Source organism: Budorcas taxicolor, chromosome 11 (genome assembly GCF_023091745.1).
Source record: "Budorcas taxicolor isolate Tak-1 chromosome 11, Takin1.1, whole genome shotgun sequence".
NCBI lineage: Eukaryota > Metazoa > Chordata > Mammalia > Artiodactyla > Bovidae > Budorcas > Budorcas taxicolor.
In genome coordinates, this window is record NC_068920.1 from 165,978,632 (window position 1) to 165,996,064 (window position 17,433).

Genomic DNA, 17,433 nt, shown 5'->3' on the forward strand with positions numbered 1-17,433 from the left:
TCCACTCTCTTTTCAGGGATATATATTTCCAGCAAGCTGAAGGATGAAGCTGATGAGATTAGAAAGGGTACCAGCTGGTGCCTACAAGAGCTTGCACAGCTGACAGCAGGTAAAACGCTCGTTTGGGGCCACAGAGAGCTCCTACAGAGACGGATCGCTCGTTAAGTCACTCAGGAAACCCCTACAAGTATTAAAGGATTGCTCTCCTACAGTGGACATGCTTCTTATAGAAAACAAGCTTTACCTATTTATTTACCTTCAGCCACACTCTGTGACACGTGGGATCATATCCCCTGTCCAGGGACCGGATCTGCACCCCCTGGACTGGAACGCGGCGTCTTAACCCCTGCACCACCAGGGAGGTCCCAGAGCACATCCTTGGCATTACTTAAATAAATACAGACCACCAGTAAACAATCACATAAACTCGTCCCCATATTTGGAAGCTGAAGGGTTGTGTTGAAGAAGACATCACAGTGGATACCACAGAATACTTAGGACTGGATAATAATTAGCAAAACTTAGAGGATGAGTTTGAAGCAATGCTTAGAGAAAGATTTAAAATCTTAGAAGCAACTATCAAAATAAGAAAATGACTGAAAATAAGAGAATGGCTGAAAATAAATATGTTAAATACTTATCTTAAAAACTAAAGAAAAAGAATAATAGAGTAAACCAAAGAGGAACTGAAAGCAGGAAAAAATAATGCTAAGAGCAGAAGTTAGTGAAACAGGAAACTGACATACCGAGATAACAAGATCGTAAAAGCTCATTATCAGAAAGTGCACGGGCATCCAGCCACGTCTGCCTCTTTGCGGCCCATTGGACTGTAGCCCTCTGAGGGCTACAGATGTGTACAGATGTGTATCCTTCAGGGATGGCAGCACCAGGCATTTCTGGGTTGGTGTCTCAAAATGTCTTCAGTGTGTGACAGGTGTCCTGGAGGCCTGTGTTAGGACAGTAAGTGTCAGAAGGTCAGATACCATCTGAGCCTCCTGGCTCCACTTCAGAGCTCTCTCCCTCCATAGCTCTGTGAGGCAGGGGCTTTGTTTTGTCCTCTGATGCGCAGAAGTGCCTGAAGGTTGCCTGGCATGCGACAGGCACTCTGCTTGCTCAGTGAAGGTAGATGCAAGTAGTCTGAAATAAAGTATTCAAAAGTCAAATCCAATTCTGTATAAAGTAGAACCTCATAGCTAAACTTCACTTATCTCAGTAATATAGTAATTTGTCAATGTAATTTCCTGATCGCTACATGTTAAAGAGAAAAATAAGCATATCAATAGATGTAGAAAGTAAAATGTCGACATTATGATGAAAAACATGTTCTACAAAGAACTTAAAATACTAAGGACTCAAAAACAAAAAAAGCAACCCCTAACAAGCCCACAGCTAGGTGGGATAGCTAATATGGATGAGCTTCCTTTTTGAAGGGACAGAAATGTTCTAAAATTGACTGTGGTAGTGGTTGCATATATGTGTGAATGTACTAAAAACCACTGAACTGTACGCTTTAAGTGACTGATTTATATGATATGTTAACTCTATCTCTTAATTTCTTCTAAGAATCCCTTAGAAGAAATGGAGTAGCCCTCATAGTCAACAGAAGAGTCCAAAATGCAGTACTTGGATGCAGTCTCAAAAATGCCAGAATGATCTCTGCTCGTTTCCAAGGCAAACCATTCACTATCACAGTAATCCAAGTCTATGGCCAATCCCTAATGCCGAAGAAGCTGAAGTTGAACATTTCTATGATGACCTACAAGACCTTCTAGAACTAACACTGATAAAAGATGTCCTTTTCATCATAGGGGACTGGAATGCAAAAGTAGGAAGTCAAGAGATACCTGGAGTAACAGGCAAGTTTGGCCTTGGAGTACAAAATGAAGCAGGACAAAGGCTAACAGAGTTTTGCCAAGAGAACACACTGATCACAGCAAACACCTTCTTCCGACAACACACGAGATGACTCTACACATGGACATCACCAGATGGCCAACACCAAAAACCGATTGATTATATTCTTCACAGCCGAAGATAGAAAAGCTCTATACAGTCAGCAAAAACAAGACTGGGAGGTGACTGTGGCTCAGATCATGAACTCCTGTTGCCAAATGCAGACTTAAATGGAGAAAGCAGGGAAAACCAGCAGACCATTCAGGGATGACCTAAATCAAAGTGGAAGCAACAGGTAGATTCCAGGGATTCGATCTGATAGACAGAGTGCCTGAAGAACCTTGAACAGAGGTTCGTGACATTGTACAGGAGGCCGTCCGTGATCAAGACCATCCCCAAGGAAAAGAAATACAAAAGGCAAAATGGTTGTCTGAGGAGGCCTTACAAATAGCTGAGAAAAGAAGAAAAGTGAAAGGCAAAAGAGAAAAGGAAAGATATATTCATCTGAATGCAGAGTTCCAAAGAATAGCAAGGAGAACTACGAAAGCCTTCCTCAGCGATCAGTGCAAAGAAATGGAATGAAACAACAGAATGGGAAAGACTAGAGATCTCTTCAAGAAAATTAGAGATACCAAGAGAACATGTCATGCAAAGATGGGCTCAGTAAAGGACAGAAATGGTATGGACCTAATGGAAGCAGAAGATATTAAGAAGAGGTGGCAAGAATACACAGAAGAACTGTACAAAAAAGATCTTCACGACCCAGATAACCACGATGGTGTGATCACTCAGCTAGAGCCAGACATCCTGGAGTCCAAAGTCAAGTGGGCCTCAGGAAGCATCACTACGAACAAAGCTAGTGGAGGTGACGGAATTCCAGTTGAGCTATTCCAAGTCCTAAGAGATGATGCTGTTAAAGTGCTGCACTCAATATGCCAGCAAGTTTGGGAAACTCAGCAGTGTCCACAGGACTGGAAAATATCAGTTTTCATTCCAATCCCAAAGAAAGGGAATGCCAAAGAATGTTCTAACTACCACACGATTGCACTCATCTCACACATTAGCAAAATAATGCTCAAAATTCTCCAAGCCAGGCTTCAGGAGTATGTGAACCGTGAACTTCCCAGATGTTCAAGCTGGATTTAGAAAAGGCAGAGGAACCAGAGATCAAATTGCCGACATCCGTTGGATCATTGAAAAAGCAGAATTCCAGAAAAACATCTGCTTTCTTGACTACACCAAAGCATTTGATTGTGTGGATCACAAGAAACTATGGAACATTCTTCAAGAGATGGGAATACCAGACCGGCTTATCTCCTGAGAAATCTGCATGCAGGTCAAGGAGCAACAGTTAGAAACGGAAATGGAACAATGGACGGGTCCAGGTTGGGAAAGGAGTACATCAAGGCTATATGTTGTCACCTTGCTTATTTCACTTCTCCTTGGAAGAAAAGCTGTGACCAACCTAGACAGCATGTTAAAAAGCAGAAACATTACCTTGCCTACAAAGGTCCATCTAGACAAAGCTATGGTTTTTCCAGTAGTCCTGTATGGATATGAGAGTTGGACCATAAAGAAGGCTGAGTGCCGAAGAACTGATGCTTTTGAACTGTGGTGTTTGAGAAGACTCTTGAGAGTTCCTTGGACTTCAAGGATATTCAACCAGTCCATCCTAAAGGAAATTAGTCCTGAATATTCATTGGAAGGACTGAAGCTGAAACTCCAATACTTTGGCCATCTGATGTGAAGAAGTGACTCGTTGGAAAAGACCCTGGTGCTGGGAAAGATTGAAAGCAGGAGGGGAAGGGGATACCATGGATGAGATGGTTGGATGGCATCACCGACTCGATGGACATGCGTTTGAGCGAGCTCTCTGGGTTGGTGATGGACAGGCATGCTGCAGTCCAAGGGTTGCAAAGAGTTGGACATGACTGAGCGACTGAATGAACTATATCTAAATAAAACTGTTATTTTAGAATGATGGTAGCAAACATTGCAGATAAAAGATTGTTGACGGTGAATTTCCTGTGCAACGTGACTGGACCATGGGGTGCCTGGATTGGACACTATTTCTGGGTGTTTCTGGATGACATGAACGTTTGAACTGGAGGACTGAGAAAGCAGATGTGGGAGCCTCATCCAGCCCACTGAAGGCATGGAGTAAGGGACAGTCCACTGTTGCTGCCCAGATATGTCTGAGCTGGGACATTCGGTTTCTCTTGCCCTTGGACTCAGATTTGGGCTGAAACTTACACCGTCATCTCTCCCCATCAGCTGTGGGTCTTGGGACTTACTCTCCATAATCACAAGATAAGATATACCTAGACATCTCCTATCGCTTTTGTTTCTCTGGAGAACTCAGACTAATACAGGTTGAAAGCATTATGACTAAAGAAAAACCAAGGGTAGCTAGTATTCAGGCAGTTGAAGTCAATGTAATAAGGAAAAGGAAGAGATAGGAGGACTGGAAAGGAATAGACAAATGATGTGATTACATAGAAACCCAGGGAATCAGTTAGCAATAATGAGAGAATTCACCAGTGCTGCTGAACACAAGAGAAGGATTTGAAAGACAGAGCTTTTCTATATCCCTGTATTGCTAAGTTAGAATATTCAACTACAGTGAAAGATTTCATTTACCGTAGTTACAAAAGCTATGAGTTACCCAGAAATAAATCCACAAGAAATAGGCAAGACTTACATGTGAAATTGTAACTTGTTATTAAAAGACCTGAAGAACTGAAAACAAAGGTTTTAGAATGGGAAGCCTTATAGTTGTAAAGGGGTCAGTTCTGCCTAGTTTAATCAGTGATTCAAATCCCAGCAGAACTTCTCCTGGCATTCAGCATGTCAATTCTGTGGGACGGTAAATATCCAAAAATAGCAAAAGCCGCTCAGGATGGAGTGATTGGCCCCACTGTGTGTCAAGGCTCACTATGAAGCTACCACACTGAAGATCAGAAAGGCGAGTGGACGTGTGGAAGGGCCTGTGCAGTGCTTTCCAGGGACGGTGGGCTTACGTGTCCACGTGGGTCGACTTCAGGGAGGCAACGGCGAATGAACAGAACCGTGTGTATAGCCTGGCGCTTTTCTCTGCATGTTTGGAGCACACATGGTATATTGTGTGTGTACATGTGTGTGGTGTAGATGGGAGCGCACCCCAGGTTTGTGATTGCGGTTGCCCGTCAAGGGTGACCATGGGCGATGGGACCTGATGCAAACATGACGAAATGCCAGCAGTCTCCATCTTGAGTGGTGGGCGCATGAGAGTCTGTTATCTTATCCCCTTGCACTTTTCCGAAATACAAATGAAAATGAGACCCGTTTCCTGATGGGGCAAGGACTGTGTGTAGCCGCCCTCATAGCCTGGACCCACTGGACTGAGGAGGTAGCAACCTGGAAGGTCAGAGGCTGCGGCTGCTGCTTGGCCTTGAGAGCTCATGCCGCCCCCGAGCCCTGGGCTCCTCACCTGCGTGGCAGTGACCTGTCAGCTGGGGACGTGGGGAGCCCACCAGGCGGACCCCACTGGGCTGACCCCACGCAGCCCAGTGCCAGTCTCCTCGCCTTTGCTCGCCTTCTCTCCCTAGAGCTCCCTTTCCATTCTTGGTAGAGGCTCAGCCCAGCAGCCGTGGCTCTTCCGGAAGTTTCTTTGGAGGCCCCTGGGCTGCCTTGTGTGTCATCCAAGAACCTGTGTGTGCACACACGTGTGCCCTGGGCTCAGCTGTCTCTCCCTGGGCATGTGTGTGGGCGCTGGGGGCTATGGGATGCGCCTGGGTGCTCTCCCTCCCTTCCTCCGCAGATCCTGACTGGGGAGGACTGGAATGCGGTGATGTACCATGGGATCGAATCACAAGGTGGAGTCAGCAAGGGCATGTTCTCGTCTGTGTACTTCATTGTCCTGACGCTGTTTGGGAACTGTATCCTCTGTGGGCTGGGCGAGGGGGTAAGTGCCTCCTGGGTCCCTCTCCTCCCCCACCATGGTGGGGTGGGAAAGGAGGACTCGGGGAAAGACATGAGCTTTGAGCCTGAGGGCAGCTGTTTGTTTTGTTTTCACTTTAATTTAAGTTAATAATTAGGTTTTGGCACCAAGCTTTTAAAAAGCCTCCCCCTGGTAGAAATGAGTCTGCAGGGAAGCACAAGGGAAGGTCTTGTGTGGAGGACGCTCCTCAGGCTTGTGTCTGGAGTCGGGAGGGGGCTCTGCAGGGTCAGGGCAAGCCCAGCTGGGGAGGCTCTGCAGCAGGTGCCCCCATCCTGCCTGACTGGAGTGTTTCCCTGTGGCTGGACCCCATGGGGCACGACCTTCATCCTGCTCTCTGGGCATGGCAAGGCCTCTGGGTTGCCCGCGGCTTTGGGCAATGCCAGGAGGCAGCAGCTGACCTCAGTGTGCTGTCTCATGGGCCTGCTGCAGCCCTGCATAGGTCTACCCATGAGGCGGAACCCTGGGGTGTGGTTCCCCTTGAGCCCCAGGGTATTAATGCCTCCTTGCCAGACAGGAGGCCCTGAGCTACAAGGTCACCTACCCAGAGATTGCATCAAGGAGGCTAGGGGGCCGCCGTCTAGCAGCTGGGCTGGGCTTTGTCTGACGGGGGCTGATGTGGCTGGAGGGTTGGGGGATCGGGGGACACCCAGGAAGGAGGCAAGGCTGGCCAGGACCTGGGAAGATGTTGCATGGAGGAAGCCGTAGCCTGCCCGTGGGGAGGCTGGGGCATAGACGTCCTTCCTTAGCTGGAGCCACCAGACACCCTGCTGAATGTCTTCCTGGCCATCGCTGTGGACAACCTCGCCAATGCCCAGGAGCTGACCAAGGTACGTGGGTGGGGGCACACCTGCGGCCCAAGGATGGGTGGATGGGGTCAATCCATGCCACTCTGGAGAGGCTGCGGCGTCATGAGGGGGGCCAGGTCCTGCTTTAGGAATGTGTGGCCGCTGTCCAGTGGCTCTCCTCAAGTCCTGGGTATGCAGGGATGTGGGGGCACTGAAGAGGCAGGGGACACTGTGCCAGGAAGGGGGGTGACCATGAGGGCCACTTCTGGGAAGTCAAGACCTGGGAAGGATGGCCAGAAAAACAGGAGGCCGCGTGGGAGCAGGAGGTGGCCCACAGGGGGCGCAGCCCAGAGGCAGGCCTGGATGGTGGGGGTGTGGCTGCCCTGGGCTCAGGACTGAAGGGCACGGTGGCCTCAGTGTGTGAAGTGGCGGCTGTGTCCTCTCAGAGTGAGAGCCATCGTGAAGTGGGCCCTAGGGTCTAAACATCCTAGAGGGCAGTGAGGGGACCCTGTGGTCATCCCCAGGAGGGGAGGGTCCCTTATGTCCATCCCCAGATGGTGAGGGGACCCTGTGACCCTCTCTGGGAGGGGAGGGCACGCCTGTGTTTGCTCTCCTGTGTGAATGGCTGAGCTCGAGTGGTCCTGCCCTTGTGTGGTGCTGCCCTCGGATTCTGGGCCAGGCTGATGGCTGGAGGAGCAGCTGGTGTCTGTCCCCAGCACGTCCGCACCCAGCGGGACGGCTTTCTCTCCAGGCTGTGCCCCGCGGGAGCCAGCTAATAGTCATCTCGCATCCCTGAGCCTGTGGGGGATGTGATCACACACGTCTCCCCATGGCATCCCTCCGGATGGTGCAGCGTACTCTCATGCTGTCTGTCCCGGATGGTGCAGGCCGCCCGCCATTTCAGCCTCAGGCTGGCGCTTTGACAAGCCTGGCTGCTGGCATGAAGGGGCTGTGGTTCGGAGGCCTGAGGACGCTCTGACCCTCCCGGGCACGTACCTGCTGTCAGTGTGCATGTGCCTGGGTGCACACCTGTGTGTCTTTCTGTGCGCTCGCCCCCACTGTCCCTGATAGCCACCCACTCAGTCCTGCACGTCCCAAGACTCTTAACACTGCCCCTGCTCTGGGGCTTGACTGGGGTCTCCCCTGGGGAAGCCGGGCTCTGGACGTCTCTGCAGGCCGCAGAGACTCTGGTGTCCATGTGCTCCTGGCCCTGCCTCCCCACCTGGCCCCCTGGGAAGAATGTTCCCCCAGGGGCTCATGGGTACGCCCGCCTCTGCCTCCGCTCGACTGGGCTGGGCTGTGCCTGTGGGTCTGGACTCCTCCCTTCCTCTGAGGGTCGGGAATCCCCCTGGCCTGCCTGTTAGGGCTGTCAGTCGGTTCGACTGAATCTCGCAATCCAGGAGCGGCTGGAGAGTGGCCCAAGCCCCTGGCTGGGGGTGCTGGTGCAGCCACAGAGCGCTTCTGGCGTCAGGGTTTCTGGAGCCCCGCGGACCAGGGGTGCCCAGCAGCCTTGGTGGTCTGGCACCAGCTGTCCTGAGCTTGAGGCCAAAGCTCTCAGTGCCCCTTCAGGGTTGTCAGTGGGGGAACATACCGACAGGCTGTGTCCTGGGGCCCTGTGTCCGTGCCTGGACACCCTGGGTGGTGGCCCCTTTGGACAGACTGCCCTAACTCTGGGGTCCTCTCCCTTTCGGAGGCGGAAGTGGAGGCCTGTTTGAGTCAGGCTCTGGGCACTCCTGGGCTGGCCAAGGGTCCCAAAGAGTGGGGCTTGGTGCTCCCTCCTCTGTGCTCCCACGAATACACGGCGGTGTCACTTGTTTGAAGTGGAAATGAACTCACGTCAAGTGTGTAGAACAGCCACTGGAGTGACCTGAGGGCCATGAGCCAGGGTACAGCCGGGAGTTGGAGGAGGGGCGTCCCTCGGGGGCTCCGTGGTGGGCCTGGTTCTGCTGCCCTCTTGGCCCTGAAGCCGGAAGCTCTCTTCTCTATGGTGGGAAATGTACAGACAGCTCACAGGGGCTTAGTTGCCATTACTGTGCCCCTAAAAGCAAATTCAAGGATGTTTGGGATGTGTTGGGAATGCCAGCTTCCAGAGGTGCAAGGTGGGCCTGGGGCTGGGGTCTTGAGGGAAATAAGGGTGGTCCCAGTGATGTAGCTGGAGCACACGGAGACTGGTGGGCCTGTAGACTCAGCCTAGAGCTCTCAGCCTAGAGATCTGAGGAGCAGAACGTTTTGGTTTGGCCTGGTGACGTGGGCTCGGGCTGGAGGGTCCGTCCTCTTCTGCGTGGAGTGGGCAGAGGTGGGCCAAGGCGTCTGCTCAGGCGTCACATGCTGGCCCGGGCGCAGAGAGCCTTGGGGCTCTTCTCCAGGAACTCAGTGAGGAATGCAAGCCATGGTCAGGCGCAGTCACCGCCGGGGGTGGGTGGTCGGAGGTGGCCTGGCGGGTCCGGGTGGGGAAGCGCTGAGGTTTCGAGGTGGCCCGCTAGACACTCCGGGGGAGAGCTCCCGTGGGCGGTGCTGAGGGGCACCCGGGCTCAGGGCGGCCAGCTGCCCCTTGTGCTGGCTCACTGCTCTGGGGCAGAGACGGACTTCGTTCCAGTGAGACAACTGCTGGGGGTAGGCAGGAGGCGAGCAGGTGGGAATGGAGAGGTGGGTTTGCATTTCACCAGAATGAGACTGACACGCAGGAATGTGTTGCTGGGCTGGAGCTCCAGAGCGGTACTGTCAGCGGTGAGCATGTGGGGAAGGGTGCTGACTGGGAACTGTTGCCTGCAGAGATGGGCATAGCAGGGGTGTCTGGAGCCTGGGTGGGTCGTGCTGAGGCAGGAGCCAGCTGTCTGGCCTGTGGCTCAGAGGGCGGGAAGGACTCAGAGGCTCTAGGAGGAAGAGCTGGTGGCGCGAGAGGAGGTCAGGTGGGGCTGAGGCTTCTGTGGAGTCTCAGAGTGGACACAGCACTCTCAGCTAGCTACGCTTTCCTGTCTGTCCAAACAGGACGAAGAGGAGATGGAAGAAGCGGCCAATCAGAAGCTTGCTCTGCAGAAGGCGAAAGAAGTGGCGGAAGTCAGCCCCATGTCTGCCGCGAACATCTCCATTGCCGCGTAAGGCTCTAGGAGTGGTCACGGGGTGGTGGCAGGGCTGCTGTAGAGCCCAGCTCCTCCTGGGGCTTCTAGGGAGGGGCCCTTGCCTTGACGGGAGCCTCTCAGGACACAGCCCTCCCCAGGAGCCGAGATGGGCCTTTGAGCAGAGGCCACCAGGTAGAGCCTCTGGCTTCTCCCTGCTGGGATGAGAGCAAGGTGTTGGCAGTGCTGTGGGTGGGGGTGGCCTGCTGAAGGTGGTCCCCCTGGACAGTCCTGGGCGGCTCCAAGGAATTAGTCTGTCTGACTTAGGCTCAGTTTGTCATAAATGTGCTTTGTGAGGCGAAAGATTCAACATGGTACTTCAGCAGCCCAAGAGTCTTAGCACAGTTTCCCGAAGTACCTTTGAGATTTTGGTGTTGGGACAGAGGTCAAGAGGTGGCCTCTCTGATGAGAGGAGATCAGGTGGGGCTGAGACTTCTGTGGGGCCTCCAGGCGTGTTGCAGGAGCACCGCTGCTGTGCTATGGGCTTCAGGTTGGGGCAGAGCACCCAGCCCAGGGCTGGAAGCTGCAGTGGCCGGGGGAGCTTGGCTCCCGGGGAGGAGGCAGGAAAGTCCGGCCCCGTGTCTGGTCACTGGGTGACCGCAAGAGAGCACAGGAGGGTTGGGGCCAGACCGAGTCCACCTGGAGCCTCCAGTCTTGCCTCCAGCCCCACGCTCACCACCCTCCCAGCCCCTTGGGGTCCCGGGGCTGACCCATTGGCCCTTGCTCTGCAGCTGTGCCCCTCTGCTGTGCTGACTGAGGTCAGAGGGCCGGGGCAGCCTCAGGCCCTTCCGTGGTAAGGCAGGCGTCAGTGCTGAGTGCTCTGGTGGGGGTGAGTCTGTGGAAGTGTGCACATACGTGGGTGAGGCAGGCGTCAGTGCTGAGTGCTCTGGTGGGGGGGTGAGTCTGTGGAAGTGTGCACATGCGTGGGTGAGGCAGGCGTCAGTGCTGAGTGCTCTGGTGGGGGTGAGTCTGTGGAAGTGTGCACATGCGTGGGTGAGGCAGGCGTCAGTGCTGAGTGCTCTGGTGGGGGTGAGTCTGTGGAAGTGTGCACATGCGTGGGTGAGGCAGGCGTCAGTGCTGAGTGCTCTGGTGGGGGTGAGTCTGTGGAAGTGTGCACATGCGTGGGTGAGGTTCATCTTAGCAGCTCGGTCTCGCTTGGAAGCCCCAGGGCCGTGGCCTGCTTTCTAGGAGGGCACTTGCAGAGGGCCTGTCTGTTCGGTGACCAGAGGTGGTAGCCTGTGTGGGAGAAGAAGCGAAGGGAGGTCCCAGGCCCTGGGAGTGAAGCCGGGGGGCAGGGCCTGCAGGGAGTGAAGGTGGGGGGCAGGGTCTGCAGGGAGTGAAGCCGGGGGGCGGGGCCTGCAGGGAGTGAAGCCGGGGGGCAGGGCCTGCAGGGAGCCAGGCAGGACACAGCTGCCCCCGCTCCACCAGCTGCTGGGGCCTTGGTGCCCAGTTGTCCTGGAGTCTTGTTGTCTGGCCAGTGCCCCTGCTCTGTCTGCTTGGTCCTGGGCTTACAGCGACCTTGGGGACTTCCTGTCACAGCCTCTTCTCCCACACTGTGTAAGCTGCTGGCAGTCTGTGTGGAGGATGTAGCGGTGGCTGCGCGGTGTATCCGCATGGGCCTTGTGTGGTTTCTGTGTACCGTTTGCCTTCAGGCTTCTCTGGAGGGGAGTGCGATGTCCTGTGTCCCCTGCTGCTGGCCAGGGCTGCCCGCTCCTTGGGAATGTGCGGCAGGGCGTCCACCCCCACCTGGGCAGAGGCCCCAGAGAGGTGGGGCCTCCCGCACAGCCACAGGGAGCTTGTCTGGACACCAGAAAGGGAGGGCTGGACGCTCTTCCTGTTTCTCCGCCCCCGCCCTGTTCAGGATGCTGCTGTGCAGGAACCAGGCTGTGGCCCTGTGTCCCCAGGGCCTGGGGGACACTTGGTGCTCCCCTCACAGCAGGCCCTGAGCTCGGCGCTGACCTGTCCATGCTGCGGCCAACCGGGGGTGTGTCCAGGAGCTGGCCCCTGGGTCCTCCTGTGGGTTCTGCAGGCCCGCCCAGGATGCAGCTTTGGGTCCTCAGATGCATGTACAGGGGCTCTGATGTGACCCCCCGAGGTCCCGTTTCCTGGAGGACGTCTGGCCTCAGGCATGGGGGTGGGGGTGAGGCCGCTGTGCGTGGCTGTTCATCTTCCTCCGTCCACTGAGGCATCTGAGGGCGGGGCGTCCGTCTGTCCATCCCCCTGGCTCTCTGCTCCGCTGGCAGCACCAGCCTCTCACGGCCACTTCTCTGTCTGAGCTGCTGAGGTGGGGGCACAGGGTGTCCCCTGCCAAGCCTGCTCCCCAGGCTGTGCTGTGCGGCTTGTGCGACGGGGCCTGGCGAGATGCGCTCTGTGGGCCTCGGGTGCTCGGGGCAGTTTTAGGGTCTCTGATGTTTGAAGGGCTCCGTGGACCTTGCCTGAGACTCTGCGCTGGCCCCTCCTGGGGGGTGCCCGAGTCACTCGAGCCTCCGCGGGACCCCAGTGTGTGCGGCCGCAGGGGAGTCTTCTCAGGCTCCTCGGAGGGGGGACACTCAGGCCGACACGGTCGTCCGAGTTCTCGGCTGCCTCAGGAGTGCTGTGCCCGTGGCCCCTCCTGCACACGTGTTCACACTCACACCCACTCTTGATGTCCACAGTGTCAGTCACACTCACACACACTCCCGAGGTCGCACACTTGGTCATGTGCACTGCTGTGCTCATTCTCCTGGACACACGTGCCCCTCTGCATGCAGGGTCAGCAGGCCCGTGAGTAGTTCTGAGCTTCTCACGTGTTTGTCGACTCAGCCTTGAGAAGGCAGAGTTGGGTACCCACCTGGTCCTCCCCTGGGGACGCTACCTTGCAGGGAAGTGACTGTAAAGAGATCTCTGGTTTCTCTCTATTGATTTTGGAGAAGCTTCTAGAAAGACACTCACGGGAAGATGGGCTGGCGATGGAACCTGTTTGCCCCTGGGAAGGGTGGTGGTGAGTGGGAGGTAATGACTCAGAGCCTGGGCAGCCTTGGCTGGGGGCCAAGCACAGTGGTCAGGAAGCCGGGCCCAGGCGAGGGCGCACGCAGGTAAGGCCCCTGTGTCAGCCGTCTCGGCTCCGTCTTGAAGGGGTTAGTGGTCCCCAGCGTTGGGGGATGGAGGCACCAGGTCCTCCAGCCCAGGAGGGCTGTCGAGGGAGGTGCCTGCTCTTCCGGCCCTGCTGCCCTTCCAGGGGCGGTGGGCACAGAGCTGGGCTGGTCGGCTCCAGGCGACCTTCCTGCCCTCCAGCCATGGTGGCTGCTGCTCTGCCGGGCGTGCGCGCTCCCTCAACGTCTCCTTTATCCCGAGGTCTCGGCTGGCGTCGCTCTGACAGAAGCGCCCCTGGCCTCCGGCCTGGACGCACGCTGCGCCTCTGCCCTGACCCGGCGCGGCTCACGCGTGTTCTGGCGTCTCTCAGGACTCTCCCTGGCGGTCTCACTCCTGCTCTGTTCTGTTTCTTGCATGTGCAGTTTTGTAAAGCAAACTCGAGGTACTGTAACTCGCAGCTCATCCGTCTCCAGCGTAAACTCACCGTGAGTCTCTGCTACAATTTCCGTCTGTGGCTTCATGATAACCACACGCCAGCACCTTTGCCCCTAGCTCTGCTTTCCCACTTCAAGTCATTCGCTTCAGGGGGCAGCTCCAGGACCACCCCCCGCGCCCCGCTGGGGACCCAGGCGCACGTCCTGGCGCCCTCACATCCTGCTCAGCCCGCTCTCGGGATCAGGCTCTCCGAGCTCAGCCCCCGCTCCTCTCCTGGTGTGTCCTCTTTGCTGTCTGCCCCTGTGTGGTCACTCTGGCATCTTGAGCGGGCCTGCGTTTCCTGAGGTGACCACCACGGGGAGCCGCTGGGCTGCCTCCTTGCAGCTCCTGTGAAGTAGAGGGTCCTCAGGGGCTCAAGGCATATGTGGGGCCCTCCTGCTCCAGCCTGCCTTACCTGGGAGAGGACGTCTCTGTGATCCTTAGGAAGTTCTAGCGAGAGCAGAGCTGCTGCCTGTTTGCAAGGCTGCAGAGACAGGGAGAGCCTGAGGTGGGGCCACAGGAGCACTGAGGGGCCCCCGCTGGGGGGGTGACCCCAGTCTGACCATCCTCAGGGGCTCTTCCTGCAGGTTAGAAGTCCCTGGGGATGGCCAGGTGCCCTCTCTGTGCCCTGGTGCTGACTGGCGCTCCTGGGGTCCCTGAGCTCCATCCCCCTGTTGCTGGGCAGCACAGAGCTGGGCTTGGTACGGCCGCAAGAATGCAGAGCTGCTGGTTGTCGGGCCCCTGACGTCCACAGGGTAAGAGGCTGGGGCCTAAATGATCTACTCCAGTGTTGTTCCTGCACTGCTTCTGCTTGTCACAGCTAGGGGTGACAGCGTCCTCAGCGCAGAGACCTCAAAGCAGGGCCATGCCACAGAGGCTCCTTCTGAGTCCTGTCAGCACGTGGCTGAACTCAGCTCTGCAGGCAAGCTGGGCTGGAATGTGGTGGGGCGGCTCCTCCCTGGGTCTCCTTCAGGGAGGCCTTCGCCTGGGTCTGAGCCGCCTGCCACTCTGCACGGGGGGTCTCTTGTACGTCCTGAGCTGCTTGGGAACTTGGTGGAGAGGCATGGGGTGGGAGGCTTACTGGCCACAGTGTGCCGTGTGTCAGGCAGAGCAGGCACAGAGAGGCCCGCAGGCAGCACCTCAGCAAGGCTCAGACCCAGAGGCACGTCTGGAGAGGCAGCCGTGCTGCATGCTGGGTGGGCACAGCTAGTCCCAGGGGGCGGAGGCCCAGAGTGGCAGCAGTCCAGCGGGGGCGGGGCTGGGCAGGTATGCAGGGAGCCTGGCCGCACTCTCTAGTCCAGCAGGCCACCCGCCTCTTCGTGGGCTTGAGCTGGTTCCTGGGCGGGACAGAGCTGTGTCTGAGGGTAAGGGTGAGGGCAGAGCCGTTCCTCCTGAGCCGCCACGTGTCCCCATTATCTTCACTGCCGGCCTGTTTGTGTTCTGACAGATGGCACAGGCCCCAGGGCTCACGGCTGCATCTGAGCAGGCCACCACCTGCTGCCCATATGGCTCAGAGTCCAGGTCCATCTCCGGCTGCTGGGCTGATGAGGAGGCTGACAAGTGGCTGGCTGTTAGCTCTCGTGGCCTCGGCACCTGGGGAACTCCCCCTGGTGGCTGTTGTCCACTGTATAAGGTTCAGTCTTGTTCAGAGTCGGACCCTTTGTTTTGATGCCAGCTGGGGATGGGGAGGTCCCTGGGGGCTCTGGGTTGAAGCCAAAGAAAGATAAGGTGGTCTGTTGCGAGGTGGCCTCGGGAACGGGGCAGCAGGTCAGGGCTTGAGGGGGCAGCTAAGGTGTGGTCGGCAGATGGCCGGAGAGGCCAGCGGTTGTCCCTCAGGCGTCTCCTGCCTGCCCCTCTGCTGGGCCCCTAGGGACAGACAGCAGGCTCTGCCGCTCTCATACTCCTGGGAGCTCCCCTGGAAACGGCTCCCCACCCTGAACCTGGACTGACCCCACCAAGGGCAGGACTAGTGTGGTGCTCCGTGGCCGCAGCCCAGAGCCGGGGTGGGCCTGTCCAGCCCGGCCCTCAGGGCCCTCGGGTGGTGGCTCTCGGCGGTGCTGTCCGTGCAGCCGGAGTCTGGCCAAGGCCTCACGTCTCCTTCAGACACTCTTTCCCTCTTGTCCTTGCATGCGTCCGGTCCTGGCTCCGTCAGTGACTTGCTGTGGACCTGTGGGTCACAGCTCTGTGCTCAGTGTGCCGTGGGGACAAGAGGTGGGCGTGAGGGCTGGTGGAGGTGGCCAGATGCCACCTGATCCAGATGCCACGGCCATCCTTGTCCTGTGCTGCCCCGCTGCCCCAGGGGGTTCCAGGAACCTCCAGAGGGGAAGGACAAGACTGGCCTCTGAGGCAGTTTCCACTTGGCCAAGGTGGGGTTGGGGTTACCAACTCTGGGGGCTTGTCTAGTGGAAACTGCAGAATGCAAGGGGCTTCCATGCACCCTGGGCTGTGGACCGCCGCCCGTGATCGTGTGGGTGAGCTTGGCAGGTGGCCGTCAGGGCCTTCAGGACCCTGTGCTGTGAGGGCTGAGCCCGGGCCACAGGCCATTCCTGGTGCCAGAGAGCTCTCAGCCTCTGTGGGGCCAAGAGAGAGGGGGTACTGGTGACCACAGAGGGGGTGTCCAGCCCCAGACCTGACGCTGGGTTGCTGGGCATTCAGCAAATGGTCATTGAGCTCAGTGGCAGCTGCCCAAATGGGTCTGACCAACTCAGGGAGCATGCCTGCCCGACTCCTGAGGGCCAGCTGTCCCAGGGCCTCTCACTGCCTGGGCCGCTCTCCCCTCTGCTCCTGATGACCCGCCTCTTCTTGAGTTCCCTCTCAAACACCCCTCTGTGTGCTTCTGGCCAGTGACTTTCCTCCTGGAGGGAGAGATGGAGAAGCCCCTCCTTAGGCAGCTCCCACCCAGTCCCACCCCATTTGGATGCTGCCCTCCTCCTTGCCCCATTTTGGCCTTCCTGGCAGGTGGCCCGCCTGCCCGAGAAGCCTGTCTGCCACCTCATGCTAGTGCCTGCCATTCCCACTGCCTTGCATCCCTTGTGCCCTCCGGCCTGGGGCCCCCCCCTCAGGTGAGGCTCTCGCAGTCTGTGGGCTCCCCCACAAGGGGCACAGGGACGAGTCTGTTACCCCGGGTATCTGCCACCGACTCAGCCCGTCCACTCTGCTGGGCTGGCCAGGACTCCCGCCGCCTTCTTCCCTCCCTCTCGCCCTGCGCCCCTGCGTCCTCTGCCATCCGTCCATCGCTCTGTGTCCATCAGTGGCTTCCCCTGTGAAGCAGAGAGGTGGGAGGCAGCGCAGGGGGCTCACAGGGGCGGTTTCCCCACAGCAGGCAGCAGAACTCGGCCAAGGCGCGCTCGGTGTGGGAGCAGCGGGCCAGCCAGCTGCGGCTGCAGAACCTGCGGGCCAGCTGTGAAGCGCTGTATAGCGAGATGGACCCCGAGGAGCGGCTGCGCTTCGCCACTTCCCGCCACCTGCGGCCCGACATGAAGACGCACCTGGACCGGCCGCTCGTGGTGGAGCCAGGACGGGACGGGGCGCGGGGGCCCGCGGGGGGCAAGGCCCGGCCCGAGGGCGGGGAGGCCGGCGACGCTGCCGACCCGCCGCGCAGGCACCACCGGCACCGCGACAGGGACAGGGACAAGGCCGCAGCCCCGGCGGGGGAGCCGGACAGGGCGGACGCCCCGAAGGCGGAGGGCGGGGACCCGGGGGCCCGGGAGGAGCGGGCGCCACCGCGCCGCAGCCGCAGCAAGGAGGCCGCAGGCCCCCGCGAGGCCAGGAGCGAGCGAGGCCGCGGGCTGGGCCCGGACGGCGGCCGGCGCCACCACCGGCGGGGCTCCCCGGAGGAGGCCGCGGAGCGCGAGCCCCGGCGCCACCGCGCGCACCGGCACGCGCCGGAGCCGAGCAGGGAGGCCGCGCCCGGGAGCAAAGGCGAGCGGCGAGCGCGGCACCGCGGCGGCCCCCGGGCCGGGCCCCGGGAGGCCGAGAGCGGCGAGGAGCCTGCCCGGCGGCACCGCGCGCGACACAAGGCGCCGCCCGCGCTCGAGGAGGCGGAGAAGGAGGCCGATGCGGAGGACAGGGACAAGGAGCCCAGGTGAGTCGGCGCGGGGCGGGGGCGCGGGCC

General features: G+C 58.1%; 1 protein-coding gene across 1 annotated transcript in view; it reads left to right on the top strand.

Annotated features, from left to right (window-relative positions):
* Nucleotides 1–17,433, top strand: part of CACNA1B (calcium voltage-gated channel subunit alpha1 B) — a 204,997-nt gene that overhangs the window by 105,181 nt on the left and 82,383 nt on the right. Inside the window, exons 16-19 of the mRNA XM_052647676.1 lie at nucleotides 5,693–5,810; nucleotides 6,632–6,699; nucleotides 9,646–9,752; nucleotides 16,639–17,403. Coding sequence (XP_052503636.1) covers nucleotides 5,693–5,810; nucleotides 6,632–6,699; nucleotides 9,646–9,752; nucleotides 16,639–17,403 — 1,058 coding nt within the window. The remainder of the gene's footprint in view (nucleotides 1–5,692; nucleotides 5,811–6,631; nucleotides 6,700–9,645; nucleotides 9,753–16,638; nucleotides 17,404–17,433) is intronic.